Genomic DNA, 16,898 nt, shown 5'->3' with positions numbered 1-16,898 from the left:
CTGGGGACAGGATTGGAGATGTGGGACATTGCCAATCCCAGGCCCCCGAAGGTTTCTCAGCAGCAGCGACTTCCAAAGTGTGAGTGTCCAGGACTGCCCAGGGAAGCAGTTTCTGGCGACGTCACCAGGAGAATCTCCTTCCAAGGGGCATAGTCTTCCAGAGGCCGCCCCGGTTATGAGTTCTCGGGTGCCAGATAAGGGCCGACGAGGCCAGGGTCACTGTTCTCAAAGACATGCTCAACACCAGCCGGAGATTTGGGGCTTAACCTGAGCCTCCACGCAAGCCCGGCTCCATTTGAAGAGAGTCATTGCCCACGAATACAAATCTCGCCTGTGAGCTCCCCCAGCTTTTTGGCTTCACAGAAATAGCACTCACAGAGGATGGGCTTTTGTTGTCAGTCTGGTTTTACAGAAGCTGAAGCTGCTGAGGCCTGTCAGCAGTCTCACTGGTGTTTCCTGTCCTGCTGGAGTTGCGTTGGTGAGGTAGTGAGCTCCCCGGGGCTGTGGCGAGGATGCTGAGTGGGGCAGGGATTCTGCACTTGGAGAAGCTGGGTGTCTTCCAAAGTGTGGAATTTCTGCTGCCGAGGAGGGACGAGGACAGGTGTGCCGAGTGACCCTGGAGGCCTGGAAGGGGATGGCAGGCCTCTTTCTGTCTTCCCCATCCTGATCGTAGGGGAGTGGCTTGGCTTCTGGCGAGCACGCCCCTGACAGCTGAAGCGAGGGCAGGCCCAGGGCCCTGGCTTATCTTGGGTAAACCACACGCAGAAGGAGAGAACGCATCATTTGCGTTGTTTGTGCTGCGGTTAGCGTCCGCTGACTTCCACATCAGTCATGCTCACTTTTCTGTTTATGGAAGTGGTGTCAAAGTTTCCTGATGACGTCACAGAAGTGGGGTGGTTTAAGACAACTTACTAAGGTGCCCCGAGCGGGCGGTTCCGGTACTGCCGTTGCACGTGGCCCCTGAATGGTCAGACGTGGGTTTCTTGAACCGCGTGGCTGCCTGATGCTGATGGGGATTCCTGGCCCTGTTTGGATGGGACAGGGTGGCCACCTTGACCTGAGGCCCAGCTGAGAGAGTGTTGGCACAGGGACTCTGAGAGAGACATGGAGCCCGGAGCCGGGACGTGAGCCCCGAGGGAGCAGGCGATGCTCAAAGCCATCGGGCGCTAGGGGCAGCCTCTCCACGGAGGATGCCAAAGGCCTCCCCACGGCAGCTGCACCTGAAAGATCCCCTTCTAGCAGAAGGCCCACTTGCCCACAGCCATCTTCCTCGTCCTCCTCCCTGGTGAAGGCTGATTCCCCCACAAGAGTGGCAGCTCTGGCGGAGGGTGGGTGAGTGAGAGGGGTCTGGATGCAAAAGGAAGCCAGCCTCCGGCTGCCCCCACCCTTTCTTAGGCAAAGTGTGATTTAAACCATCTTTGAAAGCGTGCCCCAGTACAGGGACACTCGTAGCTCTAAGTCTCCCGAGATGTCCTGATGGGCGGCACAGGGTCATCCCCGCCCTCTTCTGCCGCGACAGCACCAGCTCTGGCCTGCAGCCACCTGCAGCTGGAGGACCTACTGTGTGCCAAGCGCCGGGGCGGCAGGATGGGCAAACCCTTGGTCCCGGTTCCCCAGGAGGGACGGCCCCCGCGGGGACCTGTCGGAGGAGGCAGGATGCCACGCAGTCAGCAGTGATGATGAGGAACAGACTGCCTTCACAGCACCGGCCCCTCCCGATGCCAGAGCTGTGGGCACCACGCCCACCCGGGGGGAGGAAGCATGCTGGGGAACGAGGGTAGGATGCGAGGGTGAAAGTGACTCAGGTCACAAGACTCGGCATCACCGGGAAAGCCTGAGACAAGAGAGGCCCCGAGGCCTCTGGAGGACCCTGAAGGGTGGGTGGCGTCATGTGGGTTGGAAGAAGCATTTCAGGGCCAGGAGTGGGGTGAGCCAGGCCCCCAAAGCAGGGCAAAGCTGGTGCCTGGAGCTGAGTGCAGGAGTGATGGGGGTCTTGGTCCCGCAGACCTTGTCTGCCAGGAAGGGGTCCAGGCAGTGGGAGGCTGGGGGGAGGAAGGGGTGCCCGTGCCTGGGAGTGGGCCTCACCATCCTCATTTGCATTCATGTAGCATCACTGGTTGTGAAGTGAGTTCCCCAGTGACATCTCCAGGCTGTGCCCACATCTGTTGGCCCAGTGAGGCAGAGACCAGGCCCCTCAGATAGGGCCCCGAGACTGGTCAAGGCCACGAGAGGAGCTTGAAACCGATCTCCTGTCCACCCCGCCGGGCAAATGGAAAGGGCTTATTGGTCCCGTAGACTGACTGGGTCTCAGACTGGTCTGTAGATCCTGAAATAGGGTGGAAAACTGTGCCCATGTGCCTGGATGTTTATAGCTGTCCTGAGCTCTTTAACAGGGGCCTCCTCCAGAGGAGATGTCAAAGTCACCGTCCTTTAGGTGAGAGGGCAGGTATCACTGACCGCTTGCACTTGGGACCCAGTGTGCAGTCACTGCGGGGGGTCAGACTGCAGGTCTGGAGGGTGGGCTGGGGTGCTGCCCAGGGGTCCAGGGAGGGAGGAGGGAGGGGGCTGGGCTCTGGTGGGCAGGTGGGAGTCTCCTGCAGACATAGGGCTCTGTGCCAGAGACATTTAAAGACCCACAAAAATGTTTTAATTTCCTTTAAATTCAGAAGACGAGAAATAAATTTTTAAGTCAGGGAAATGTTTTGATATATAATATGAATATATTCTTTTTTATACCACTGCAGCTGTAAAATGGAATTGTTAATATGTTTTTATGGAGGAAGTGGCCCACGAGGGCCCAGTGCCTCAGGCCCCCCGAAGTCATTTTGGACCCCAGATGGCTAAGAGGAGTGGATTCCAGGAACAGGGACAGAATGGTCCCTCCCCCCGGCTTTCTCAGAAGATAAATTAGTCTTCACACAGCTCAGATGGTCCCTGGTGGCTTCCTCCCAAGCTGGTGTCTGATCCACCAGCCCCCTTCCTTCCTGGCAATTCTGAGGGACGGGCCTTGGTGGGCGACCGGCCTGCCTGGACTCCTTAAGGCCAAGCGACCTTGTTTAGGGGCTGCTGTGGCCAGAATCTGGGCCTTCCCTGTCAGATGCAGCCAAAGGCTCTCTCTTTCATCACCTGCTTTCCCTTTGCTCCCGGCTCCCCTGTTCTGATGTGACAGCATCGCTTCCAAAGAGAAATTCCTGGAAGGAGTGAACACGTGCTTTTCTGACTGGGAACTGGTGGGGGGGGGGCACTGGAGCCTGGGGAGGCATTTTTGTTTCAAAAACAGGATCAGCAACTTCCACCCACCTCCAGGAGACACCCCGGCGCACGTTTTATGTCTTGAGAAGTGCGGCCCCGCAGCATAACGGCTCATCCAATTACCTTTTATTACCATAAACAGATCTGAAAAACGCCAACTCTTTCAGGTAGACACACAAGCATTGTTTTGAACAGCAAAGGCTAAAAGAAAAAAATCCCACAATTTCATTAAAATTTTTACTTACAGTGATTATTAAAAAGGAGTGAAAAGTGAAATTAAAATTCAGTCATGTCAGGTCATGAGAAATGGAGAGTAAACGATATTTTTAAAGGACAGCCGAGGTGGAGAAGTCTACCAGGACCCACCTATTAAAATTCACATTATCTCTTAAACAGATTTGATGTAAAAATGCCGTTTTCCATAGATCAGTAATGTTCCTACATTTATTTCCTGCCGACTGATTTTGATTTATAGGGGTCCTTTCAAACTTGGTTCTCAGCTCTCTTCTCTTTGGGACACTGGGCTTCGTGCCTGTGAAGGGCGGCTGGCTGGCGGGGGCGCCGGGCTTTCTCCCTCTAGCTCTCTGTTCAGGCACCAGCCACGGTGGGGAACCTGCCATTAACCTGGGGGGACCCTGGGGAGGGGGTGAGTAGGGACCCCTGGGGGCTGAGCTGCTGTGTGGAGCCTCCCAATTCCTCCTCCTGGCTGAGGCCCCTCTGAAGGGGCGCCTGGGGCGGTGGGACGAATGCCTAACTGTGGAGTCAGGCAGCCCCCGGTGGAGACCCCAGCCCGGCCTGTTCGCAGCTGTCACCTCCAACAAGCTGAGCCTCAGTGGCCTCGTCTGGAAAATGCCTGTGCCTGCGTCAGTGTCCTAGGGCCACCGTACAGATGACTGCACACTGAGTGGTTGGACAACCGGAATGTATTCTCTCCCCGTGCCGGGGGCCAGACGTCCAAGATCGCAGGGTCGGCAGGGCTAGTTCCCTCTGAGGCTGAGGGGGAGGCTCTGTTCCAGGCCCCTCTCCCAGCTCTAGGGGGGTGTGCCGGCCATCTTTGGGGTTCCTTGGCTGGTAGACGTGTCACCCTGATCTCTGCCTCCATCTTCCCTTGGCCTTCTCCCTGAGTCAGCTCTCCTTTTCTTCATAAGGACACTTGTCACGGGGTTTCAGGCCCTCACATAATCCAGGAAGATCTCATCTCCATCTTCAGTTACATCCTCAAAGGCCCTTTTCCCAAAAACGGTCACATACACAGGCTCCAGGTGGACATACTTTGGGGGCAGCATTCAGTCCATCACATCCAGGGTCTGTCGGGGCCCAGCGGGGGCACCAGCCTTCACTGGAGGTGGGCAGAGGGCTCCAGAAGTCTTCCCAGATAGACACGCCTGCGGGGCGTCCCTGGGAGGAGCGGAAGTGTGCCTGCCCGGTTAGGGGAGGAGGACGGGGGAGGCCAGGGATGTTACAGGAACAGGAAGCTGAAGGCCAAGACAAGAAGAGTGGGATAAACCTGCAGGCCAGGTGTGAAGGGGCGGGGCCAGTTCAAGGTGGGCGGGTCCTCCCTGATTGGCAGGTCCTGCCTGATTGGCACGTCCTCTGCCTGGCCAGCACTAGTTCATTCGTCCCCTCATTCATTCCCCAACCCCTGACACGTGCTGACACAAAGGCGAGGCTGGAGACCGGGCTCCGGATGCTCCTGGAGTCAGTCTGTGCAGTCGTTTTGAGGCCTTGGGAATAAATCAACCTTCATGTAGCTTTTTGTTTGGACGAGGGCTTTCAGAGGAGTGGCGAGACTGGAACTGTAAAACATCCAGTGCAAAGCTCATGGGCCGAGTGTCTACTGGGGACCTGGCTGGGTCATGGCAAGCTGGGACGGGAGGGGTGCTACGGCCACCCTGGCAGCCCCCAGCCCAGCCTGGCTCCCGGCCCGACCCACCAAGGCCAGGGAGAGCCTGTCAGCACGGAGCATACAGCGCTGAGCCAGGGAGAGCATCGCCCTTGGGCAGCACTGGGGGCCGTGAGCCCCGGGCGTCCACTGCAGAGGGGGAAGCTCTGCACGCATTGGATTGGGCACCTCCGAGGCCAAAGCTGGGGATGGGCATTTGGTCACAGAGGGATGCCCGGGGCGAAGGGCCTCCTTTCTCCCAGCCAGTCCCCCGGGGGCCTTGGGGCCACATTGTGGAATCACAGTACTGGGCTTGGGGCAAGCAGACCCCTGCTCCAGTGTGCCTCAACTTCCACACCTGCAAAATGGGGACAAAGCGGTTCCCAGCCACCAGGGCTATGAGGAGGATTAAATCAGATGATGCCTGTCAAGTGCTTAGCACAGGGCCCAGGACAGAGTAAATCAATATTATTTCAATGACCAGTGAGGATAAAGAGGAGGTTTTCTTGGCTCAGGCACGCAGGGGATGCACACGGCTGCTGCCCATGTGCTGTGGGCTCTGTGGGCCAGATGTTGGTCTCAAAGCCACACCTGCCTCCCCAGGAGGCTGGGCAGCTGCGTAAGGAAATGGGGTTAGGGGACTTTAGGGGCCACACGTGCCTTTGCGGATGACGGCACTTCCGCTGCTCTGGGTGATGAGTGTCCCGCCAGCATGGACACCACAGGGGCCAGGAGAGCCCCCGAGGACCCTGCTTTGGGGGACCCTGCATCTTACTGTCTCTCCCAGGGACAAGGGGTCGTGGCCACTAGTGGGTGGGGTCACAGGTTCAAGTCCACGGCTCCGGTGAGTTGTTCTTTTTCTTGCCTCCAACGTCTTTTTTTCTTACATCCCGGCCCGTGTCTGGCCCCCACGTCCTGGGGACGCCTGGGCAGGGCCTTCCCATAACGCGGAGGGAGCCCGCCGTTGCTGCTGTTCTGATGGGCGTGTGTGCTCAGATCCATGCTGCCCCGTCTGCCTTGTTTGGCCAACATTCTTTCTATGCACCCACATCATTCCTCCTGGAAGGGAGAGGAATGCATGCCCTCCCACCCCAGACCCTTGTCAGAAACCCTCCTCTGCCCTCCCCAACCCCCCACATGCTGTCCTGCCCTTGGATTCAAAATGCTGTCCTCAGATTGCCTCGTCTTGGCAAAAGCTTCTGAAACGAGGGACTTTCTGAAGGGTCATCTGCCTTCTGCATTTGCAGAAAGCTGTCTTTTCTTCCCAGAGCCTCCCCTGCTCCTGGAAGCGGTAGCCTGTTGCTCTCGCCTTTCCTAAGTGTCGGGGGCAGTGGGGGAGGCTGCACGGTCACCCCAGCGAGATGGAGTGAGGCGGGCTTGCTGGGCTGCTCCGACTTCCGCTCCTCTAGCTGGGCCACCGCCGGGGCCCTGGCAGCCAAGACAGAATGGCCAGATGAGGTCACGGCTTTGTGGGAAGAAAGGGACCCTATTTGGGGCCAGGTGACTCAGCCCGAGGCATGGCATCATCGAGGGCGGCCGGCCTCTGTCTCACCCTGGTTGTTGAGGAGGGAAGGGACGGTCATTTGTCCAGCCCTCCTTGGTCGAGACAGGCAGCGTGCCAGGCCCTCTGCACATGTGATCACACTTCATCAGCTCAGCTGCTCGGAGACGTGTGGCCGTTGTCCTCCAGTGTTGCAGACAAGGAAGTGATGCTAGAGCGGGAGGGCACCACACAGCAGTGAGGGTTCACGTGCAGGCTGGGCCGGCTCCACAGCGGTGCACCTTTCCCTGCAGTGGGCCTCACCCTAGTGCTGGGATTCAGGGCAGAGCAGGTGGTGGGGGGATGGGGCCCAGCCCCCAAAGAGCATGCCTGCTGAGGGAAAAGTGGGTATCATCAAAAGCCAGCAACCTAGTCTGGAAACATCCTGGAGGGCCTCCTGGAGGAGGTGGCAGCTATGCTGGCCCTGTAGGTGGAGAGGTACAGGGGTCTGTGCCAGGGGAGGCAGAAGGATGGGCCCAGAGGTGGCCAGATGTGCCTATGGTGGTGAGTAGGTAGGTCTGACCGCTGACGGGTTGATTTACAAACTTCTCAGAGTATTTCAGTGTACACAGCAGCATCTCACCTACACCTCATCTACACATGATGTTTCTCACACTAAACAAGCACTGGCCAGACCAGGAGATACAAAACAGTACTTCCTGGAGACAGCACATGCCGACTCCTGCCCAGCCCCAACCTGCATCTAGCGCTTACTGTAACCCTGTTTGTACCCGAACCTTAAACCCAACCCTACCCCCAAGCCTAATCTCCACCCTAAACCTCACACTGACTCTAATCCCAGACCCTCCCCCGGCCCTGCCCACAAGCCTCGCCCTAGCCCTAGCCCAGAGCCTAAGCGCCGTGCTCACTGCGCCCCGCCAGACTCACTGCGTCTTCGCTCCAGCTCTGGAAGCCGGCAGCATCGCTTCCGTGTCACAGGTGAGGAACTCGAGGCTCCAAGAGGTGAGGCCAGGGGAACACGGCTCAGACGTTGTGGAGACAGGATTCAGACCCGACCCTTCGGGCTCTGGGAACATGGTCCTCCCCCCGTGAAGTCCTCCAGGCTCTGCGGAGTCGCCTGGAGCCAGGGGCTGGGGCACTGCCTCAGGAGGGAGAGCTGGCAGCTGCGGGCACCTTGGGAATCTGCCCCGTGGACGGAAGGCCAACAGCTTTGACAAGTACTTCCTTGGTCCACGTGGGCATGAGAACCTCCAGGGAGGCTCCCAGGGCGTGTGGGATTCCGCCAGCCTGGAGCATCAGGGAGGGCTTCACGGAGTGGTGGTGGTGGTGGGGGGGGTGGCAGCAGTGAGTCAGCGCCGGCCAGTGGCCTGAGCCGGCAGCCCTGGGGGTCTGCAGCGCGTTGGTGGGATTGACCGAGCCTGACTTTGGAGAAGCAGCACCCGCCACGTGGCCTTCTGAGCCTAACGGGCTCCCTCTCTCTCCCCTCCGCGGTCTTAGCAGGATCCCTCCCCCTGGTGAATAAACGCAGAGTCGGTTTCTCTTAAATGGAACCGACTTCCCTGTGAGGGATTCATCCCGGGTGGAGGCGCCCAGCGCCGAGCCCAGGGGCCTTCCTGGGGGCCTGGGGCTTCGGCCGGTCCATCTGGCTTGTGGGTCAGCAGGAAGCCCCCTCCTCTCTTGCTCAGGCTGGGAAGAGCTCCACAGGGGGCTCTTCTAGAAAGATCCACAGTCTTGGCCTCAAACCTCCAGCTCTGCTGTCTCTCGAGTGCGCCTTTGGGGTGGCCACTGTCCCCTCCCACCTCAGCTTCTAATCTGGGACGTGGGAAGGACGGTGCTTCCCTGAGGGAGCTGCTTCAGGGCCTGGGCAGCCCGGCTGAGGTAGGAAGGGATTTCTCAGTGGCCTTCACTGGGGGAAAGAAAGCGGACATTTATTGAGCACCAACTGAATGCTTTCCTCAGGGTCTAGTCTTCGCCCACCATGCATGCCAGCCTGCACTGGCATGAAAATGAGCATCTGTCTCATGTTTTGAGGGTGGGAGGGAGGACCGTGGCCAGACATGAGGGCATCCTTCATTGGAGGCGACACACCCTGGAGTGGCCTCGGGGCCCACAGTGACACACATGTTCACACACGCCCCTGATGCTGGAGGTGGAATGGCTGATAAAGCCGGTGGTTCAAAGGGTTGCAGGTAGTGAGAGGTGTCCAGGGAAGACCTCCCCGTCCCTCCTGCCACCCTCTCCCTACAGAGGGCACCACACTAAAAAGGTTTTTATGTTTCCCTCCACCGTGCCATCACACGTCTTCAAGCGGAAATGGATATAGAGCGTTATCCCCCTCTTTTTGGGGGGGGGAGTGTTGTGACTGGTTTTACTTATTTATTTAGTGGGGGTCCTGGGGATCGAACCCAGGACCTGGTGCAACGAGAGGCACGTGCTCTACCGCTGCCCTTTCTCATTTTTTTAATCGAAGCAAAATTCGAGTAGCATAAAACCCATCATTTAACCATTTTGAAGTGCTCAGTGCAGTGGCTTTGCCTCCCTCAAAAGGGACACAGCACTATTCTTCCCTGGCTCCTCTCCCTGAGCAGCCATCCCGGCCCCCTGCCCCTTCTCCCGGACGCATCCCCCCACCTGGACCGGCTGCGTGGTGTCCCCGTGGTGGCTATGCACCGGCGAGTGGCCGGCCTGCAGGTTATTTCTGGTCTTTAGATGTTATTAACAGTATCTCGGGCAGTGACTTTGGACAGCCATCAGTCCACGTGCACAGGGACTTCCAGAGAAGTGCTCCCCAGAGTGGCCGGGCCACGGTGGATGGGCTGTGGTTCTGCTGGTGCTGTATCCTCGCCGCAGCGCGTCCGAGGCTCCTTCGTGAGCGGTTCCTGTTCCCGCCCCTCCTGCCTGCGGCTCTTCCCCTCCGTTGTGGTTCAGCCTTTACCTCGCTGGACTCACATCTTCCCAAGTGCGGATAACGAGGACCCCAGGGCCCACCCGGGCTTGACTGGTAGGAGGTCTCCAGCCTCAGGACATAGGCCCAAGAACAGCTCTGCTGTTGGGTGAGGAGTCTGCCGAGCCCTGCGTCACCCCCCAGTACGGACGAGCACGCTGGGGGATACGAGGCAGGTCTGAGGCTCAAGGTGAGGAGGTGCCCACGGGCCTCACATGCGGCCAGCCAGTCAGCTGCCCTCCCGCAGAGGCCCTGCCGGGCTGAGGCCGCAGCCCCGGGTCCTCCAGCGGGGCTTCACGCGGGAGGGTCACCCTCACATCCTTGCTTTCCTCACCACCAGCTGTGGGTCAGCCTCTTTGCCCAGAGCAAGGGACCCTCACTGAGAACCCATGTTCCCTCTGCAGGGGACTGTGCGCCTCGTTACATGTAACTGGGCTGCGTCCAGACCCCTCTGGGGCCCCTGGAGGGCGTCTTCTGAGAACAGGTGGTGTCTCTCATGAAACTGCTCAAGTTCCCAATTCACTGTGAGCATTTGGGTGATTTTTCAGGCAATGACATCATCTTGTGTCTTGATGATCAGCCTTCCTCCCGGGACAGCGTGGTACAGGTTTTAAAATCCTTTGATATCCATCCTTTGATACACTGTCCCCTTTCAGTGAGGTGAGGGAAGGTGGAGCAGGGACTTTCCCTCCATTTTTTAGATGAGTAAACTGAGACTCAAAGGCACACAGGGTTTGCGCAGGCGCTGGGGCATAACCAGCAGTGGGGCAGATGTAACAAGCCAAGGCCTTCTATACCACAGGCAGCTCCTGCTACACCAGCCCCCGCTGGGGCCCAGCAAGACCCCCATGGCCTCTCTGAGATGCTCATCCTTTCTGGAACAGGGTATAAGATGCCTTGGCTGGATCAGGCCTCCACAAAGGCTCTCCCAGGAGGGTGCCTTTAGCTCCAAGCTTAGTACAGGAAGCATCCTTGGTGTGTGGGTGTATCAGCAGTCTCTCCATAAAATCTTATGTGGAGATCCCTGAGCGTGGATTGCATGTAACCCTTTCTGCACATGAATGTGTGTTTACAGAGAGTGAAACACATACCTACACCTTGGCAGTGCTCTTGTGAGCATCCTGGAAGCTTATGTGCAGAGGGAATGTCACTGTCAACAGGCCCTGGGGATGCTGGCTGGCTTTCTCTCTATGGATCTACATGTCTGGCAAGTTGAGAGATTAGACTGTTTGTTGAATGAATACTCGAAGTCACCATAAAAAAATCTTATTCTCTGCCTTCTTTTTTGACCTCCCTTTTTTTCTTCCTAACATATGATTCCTGATATGTTTTACTTGTTCTCTCATCCAAGGCCCACCATGGACAAGCTGTTATGATCTTGGGGCCATTGTGTTCTTTCTGTTTCTCGGTTTGTTCATCTGTCATGAGGCATTTGGTGCATGTAAGGTGTGGAGTGAGTGCTGTATAAGCATTTGCTGTTATTACTATCATCACCGGATGTTTTGGGGAAAGCCCCTGCCCTCCTTCCCACCCTCAGCATCTCTCCTATGAGGGGCAGTATACCACTATGCAGACGCAGGAGGAGGGTTCTGCCAGGTGGCATGTCTGCCACATGGCCCTGGGATGGATCCTTCCCCTTTCTGGCCTCAGTCCCAAGGTGGGCTCCTAAACCCACAAGTTCTGGTGTTCCAAGATGATAGAAAGTCATACACATTCCACAGTCAACTTTCACAGCTGGACAAGTGGACTGGTGAGGTGGGGGTGGGGAAAGGCCACCCCAGGAGATGGTCTTGCCTTTTTGGAGCCTATTTTCAATTAATTAATTCACTCAATAGCAAGAGGCAGACAGTACAGAGGGGCAGAGGAGCGTTCTAAGTACAGATATCAGCATATGCAAAGGCCCTGGGGTGACTGAAAAGCATGGCAGTGAGCACGTACCTGAGTATGGTGTGTGTTTGCTGCCAGGTCAGTAGGAACAGGTCAGCAGCATGAGGATGGAGAGGACAGAGCCCTCTTGAGTGATACAAGGAGATGCAGTTTCTCATGTAGTTGAGCAAGTGGGGCCCCAGGACTTTTTAAGGGTGGGGACCTGCCAGTGCAGCTTCTCAAAGGTTAAAACACAGATTAGGGTGGGGCCTAAATTCAGCAGGTCTAGGGTGGGGCCTCACCCAGGTTCTGAATTTCTAGGAGCTCCTGGGGAGCCTGTGTGGCCGGACCAGACCCCACTGGGAGCAGCAAGGCTCCAGACTAGACCACGCTGTAGCTGGCCCTGCCCTGCTAGGCCTGGAGGATATCAGTGACATAGGCGGGCCTTCTAGGTCCTCACAGGCCAACTCTAAATTTTCCCTTTTTCTGTTGGGAAGTTGATTTCAGAGTTCACAATTAGCCCGGAGTTCTTGCTGCCTTCCCCCACGATTTTTTTTGTTTTTGTTTTTGTTTTTGTTTTTGTTTTTGTTTGGTGCTACGGGCTTATTGACTGACAACGGAGTTGAGCCTGAATATGTGTTATTTTTTTCTGATTATTCTTGAGCTCTTGGAAGGCACACAAGTGTAAGGCTGCTTCAAAGTCCTTTCCCGCTGGCTGTTTTGAAGGTCAGGGCCCTAAATTGGAGGTGATCTGGGTGTTTCTTGTCCCAAGAGGGGCACATTTTAGGTGGCAGCTCTGAGCTCCCCTAATGGCAAACTTGGTGAAACCCACGCAGGCGCCAGGGTTGAACCAGCTCCCAGCTCAGCACCCGGTCCCTGCAGGAGCCCATGCCTCTGGTCGGCAACGCCGTGCTGACTCCGACCTGGCTGAATGCCGCCTGAGGGGAAGAGGCGCCACTGACTTCCCATCAGTGGTGATGTTCTTGTGAATCTGACCCAGGATTATAGAAAAAGCTGATCTCAAAACATGCCAATGGCCGCTCAGGGGGCAGGGCCTTAGCTCCCACTTCTGTGCCCTGATTTCTGGTATAAATTCATGTGGATGGACATCACCCTCCCAGCAGCCCAGTGATGTCTATGTGAATCAGCCTCATCTCACAGATGAGGAAACTGAGGCTCAGAGGGTTTAACTGACCCGCCAGGGTTGTCCCACTGCTCTGCACCCACATTGTCTTGTTTTAATCCGTCTGAGAAGCTGTCAGTAGCACCAGTGGGACCTGATAGGGAAACGGAAACAGTGACCGCTGTCTGCAGGTGGGGTGTTCACTGCGTGCCATTGGCCTCCGTCAGCCCTGGGCGCCGAGACTTGCCCCAAACCAGCCTCCCCTCAGAGTGACAGATCTGTTAATGACACATCGGGGTTCTCAGCTGGTGGGCGTGGCTTCCTCCAGCTACCAGGCTGTTACCATAAGCCCCTTCTAGGAGCTTTGAGACCCAGGCCCCACGCCTGTTGCAAAGAGAATCTAACAAGCTCATTGGAGAGAAGAGAGAAGAGCGTGTTGAATGACTCACCACTGGGTTTGGAAAGGAATTGTGGAGTGGAGGCAGGAGACAGGCTGCTGGTGATGGGGGTGGGGGCTCCGCTGCCCACCCAAGGGTCTCTCCTTGAGCTGAGCGTGGACGCCAGGGTTTCCTTTTCTTGTTAAGGAGCGAGCCCTCGGCCAGCCTGTACTGAGGGAGCAGGCTGGTGCGGTCCACCTGGCCCGTCCCTGGAATAACTCGAGGGGCAGTGGGTGTGGTGGCTGGGCCCTGGACGGGGCTCTCTGGGGACTGGGGTCTGCCCCGCTGAGCCCTTTCCCCATTTCTAGTGTGAGGCACTGGGTGAAACTGTCCCAGGTTCCCATGGGTTCAGGTTTTCCATCTGATGCCCACATGGGCCTCCTTCCTTGGCCTGCCTTCCTTGCTTCCCTGACCAGGAAGACAGAGTGGAACTGGGTGTTCAACAGACAGGCTCTCTCCCATGCATCAGGGGGGCCAGTGGGGCACTGAAACTCAGGAACATCAGAGGAGTGGACAGCCGCCTGGGGACCAGCTACGATATTCACAGGGTCCAGTTCATAACAAAAATTGGGGCCCTTGTTCAGACTTTTTAATGAATTACGATGACAGCAGAGCATTAAACCCAGGGCAGGGGCCCCTGAGCACAGGGCCCAGGCGTCTGCACAGGTTGATGCCGGCCCACCAGCCCGGCTGCCTGGTTGGGCTCTCGCTGGGAAAGGAAGTGGGGTCTCACACCCACCGGTTCCTGAGCCTGAGGGCTAGGATGGGCATGGCCTGAGTGAGTCTTGGGCCTCAAGGACAGGGCGTGTCTCACAGCCCTGCGTGGTGTCACTGGGGTCAGAGGCAGGGCGGTCCAGGCGGAGGGGCTCTGGGGGGGCCACAGGCACCTGGTGGCGGGCTTGGCTGTGCCTTGGCCTGAAGGACGGGTCCTGGCTGCTCCCTCCTGTGCAGGGCTGTTCATTCACTTACTCACCGACTCATTCAATCGTTCACTCACTCAACAGACATTGGCGAACTTTGCTCTGTGCTGAGCTCTGGGAATTTAGGGTGGATCAGAGTAGAACTCAGCCCTGCCATCACAGAGCGTCCAGCCCAGCAGCCTCAGGGACAGGCAGGTCTGGGGAAATCCAGAGAGGCTGGCTCCTCTGGGGTCATGGCCTGGCCTGTCAGGGTGGAGGGCTGCTGGGCTGGACCTGGCTGAGGGTGCAGCCAGGGAGCCAGGGGCATCTGCACATCCCATGCCTGGAAGGCAGGCACCACGGAGAAGTCAGGGTGGGGCTGAAGATGGAGCCAGTGGAAGCTCTGGATTGGCGACAGGAGGCCCCTTTCCTGCCATGTAAGTGTCAGCCAGGTCACTGGACAGCTCTGTGCCTCGGTTTCTTCATCAGTAAAATGGGAACAACAGTATCGGCCCCTCCCTATGGGGCCATGAAAGGATCTGGTGAGCTGATGTTCTTAATGTGCTGAGTTGGCACAGAGTATGTGCCCGGCACCCCCACCAGGAGCCTGCCCAGCCCCAAGGCCCGGAGGACCAGAAGTGAGAAAACGGGACATGGGGGTGACCAGGGACAGTGTGACCTGTCCTCCCTTGGGCAGGGGCAGCTGAAATCCTTGTCTTTTCCTTGGATGCTCCCCACCATCCCTAAGGACTCTGGGGGCCTGTGGGCTCAGGCAGCCTCTGGGTCGGGGGAGACCCTTGGCAACAGCCAGGACACAGAAGCCCCAGCCCACATTCCGGGTTTTTCTCCCGCCCAGATCAAAGCACCCCAGAGCTGCGGTAACATACCAGTTGCTGTAAAAATAGCTCCTGGGATATTTCACTTCCAAACCTGCCTGGCCGTTAAGAGCCTGAGCTCTGAAGTCACAGTCTGGGGTGACACGCCAGCTCGCCTGCTTACTGGACAAGTCGTTCTGGCACAGTATTTAAGCTTTCTCTGCTTTAGTTTCTTCATCTGCTGAATGGAGGCAATAACACGTGTGGCCTCGTTGGTTCCTGGGGGTGGAGTGGGTGTGGCTGAACCATGTTTGCCTGTGCCCCCAGGTCAGTGGCCTCAGTGGGTGATAACATGGGTGTGTGCAGGGCAGGGATGGGGTAGAACTTCATCCTCACCCTCCCGGAGGACGCTGAGTGTTATTTCCTCATCAGATCCAGAAATTGAGGTACATGGGGCTTGAAGGGTCTGACCCCAGAACAAAGGGGTCCTTCCTGCTGCCAACTGCAGAGACTGGGGTGCCCTGCTCTGTCCATCCGCCAGGCTGACCATGTGGGTGGCTCCTGTATCAGCCCTGGGCAAGCACGACCTGGGTCCTGGCCTCGGGATCCCAAACTCTCAGTGGGGCCGAAAGTGCAGGGTCAGAAGGAACTCGAGGAGACAGTGAATCCCTGGGAGGGGCCTGGGAGACTTTCTGGAGGCGGCATCAAATAGACTGAGATCTGAGTAGGGTTTAACCAAGGAGTTAGAGGTGGTGGGGGAAGAGGGTCCCAAGATGAAGAAAAGCTTGTGCAATGGCCAGGAATGGCTGGAGCTTAGAATGAAAGGGGTGGGTGTAACTGGGGACTCTCGCCCAGAAGGGGTGGGAGGGGGAGCCAGTCCTGCTCAGTGATCGTCCACACCTGTAGAAACAGCACCCAGGGGCAGAAGTTACCAGGAGGCTGAACTCGCCCCACGGAGGGGCCCGAGTGCCGCAGTGGGGGTGAGCCCCCCGCCCCTCCAGGTGTGCCAGCAGAGCCCAGATGGCAGGTGCTTGAGAAGGATGTGGGGTTGAGGATTTCACCCTGGAGGGGACCGGATTAAACAGACTTTGAGGTCCCTTCCAGCTGTCACACTCCGGCTTCTCGAAATCCCCTCTGGGAACAGCAACACTATAAAATATAAATCAATAGGTTAAAACTACGCTTGTCTCCTACGCGCCCAGGCCCTGTCACTCTGCTGCCACCCCCAGTCTTCAGAGGATTCCCGCTTGACTCGGGCAGCCTGAGAGCCTGGCAGGAGAAAATCGCTTTGTTCCCGAGCAAGGCAGGCTGATCGTGCCTCCATTGAAGAGACCTCGGGTTTTCTTTTTAATCATAGCTGCTTCTAAAACACACACCGTCCCGTCTCGCTTGACATCCTCTCCTCCTATCTTCCCCGCTTTAATCACCAGGGAAAGAAACCAGCTGAACTGCTGGCGGCAGCTACACCCCAAAGACGCAGAGCAGAGGAAGTCCTGCTCGTGAGGAGGCAACCCAAACTTGGAGATGGCCAGTGCGGTGACCCCAAATTAACGGGCCTAATGGCCCCGCTGGGGACCAGGGGGTGTTCCCATTTTACCTCCCGGGGTTCCCATGGCAACGGGGATCTTGGGAGCAGCTAACAGGGACTGGCAGTGAGTGAAATGCAAATTTGATGTATGTGAAAATGCAGTGGCTCATGGAGTAATTGGGGACAGCGCTCTTTTCTCCACCAGAGTCTGATCCTTGTTTTTGTTCGTACGTTTTTGGGGGGAGAATTTTGGCTGCTCTTAACCACATTTATTTTCATTTTGGTAAACAGTTGCATCTCCTGCACAGGCAGGAAATGAAAACGCTTTATTAAGTAGGGCCCAGGGTGTGTGGTGAATAGTTTAGCAACGACAAAACGTGTGTGTGCCATCGACGATTTACGGACCCCCTCCATCTGTCCCCGCTGTCCTCGTCTGTCTTCCCATCCCGCTGTCACTGGCCCTGCCATCAGCCGCCGTCCGGGGAGTGTAACGCCAGCACGTACTTCCCGGGCTGCTCTTGTCTCCCGAGCAGCCCCAGCAGCTCTTTCTGGCCGGCTGCTGGTTGTTCTCAAGGGCGCCGGTGGGTTCAGAGCCCAGTGCATTCTGTGCTCCCCAGGATCACTTCCTTGGCATCCCTTTGACTACAGTTT

At 57.2% G+C, this 16,898-nt stretch overlaps 1 protein-coding gene across 9 annotated transcripts in view; it reads left to right on the top strand.

Moving 5' to 3' along the window:
* SORCS2 (sortilin related VPS10 domain containing receptor 2) overlaps nt 1-16,898 on the top strand; it is a 444,813-nt gene that overhangs the window by 157,457 nt on the left and 270,458 nt on the right. The window contains exon 1 of one of the 9 annotated variants that reach the window (XM_032493444.1): nt 7,290-7,613. The exons of 7 other annotated variants lie outside the window; for them this stretch is intronic. In XM_032493444.1, the coding sequence (XP_032349335.1) occupies nt 7,347-7,613 (267 nt within the window). In that variant the 5' untranslated portion in view covers nt 7,290-7,346. Of the gene's footprint in view, nt 1-7,289; nt 7,638-16,898 lie in introns of those variants that run through there. One more of the 9 variants, XM_032493437.1, reaches the window with a different exon arrangement.

This window comes from Camelus ferus, chromosome 2, assembly GCF_009834535.1.
Source record: "Camelus ferus isolate YT-003-E chromosome 2, BCGSAC_Cfer_1.0, whole genome shotgun sequence".
Classification (NCBI taxonomy): Eukaryota; Metazoa; Chordata; class Mammalia; order Artiodactyla; family Camelidae; genus Camelus; species Camelus ferus.
This window is presented reverse-complemented; position numbering and strand designations above follow the sequence as displayed.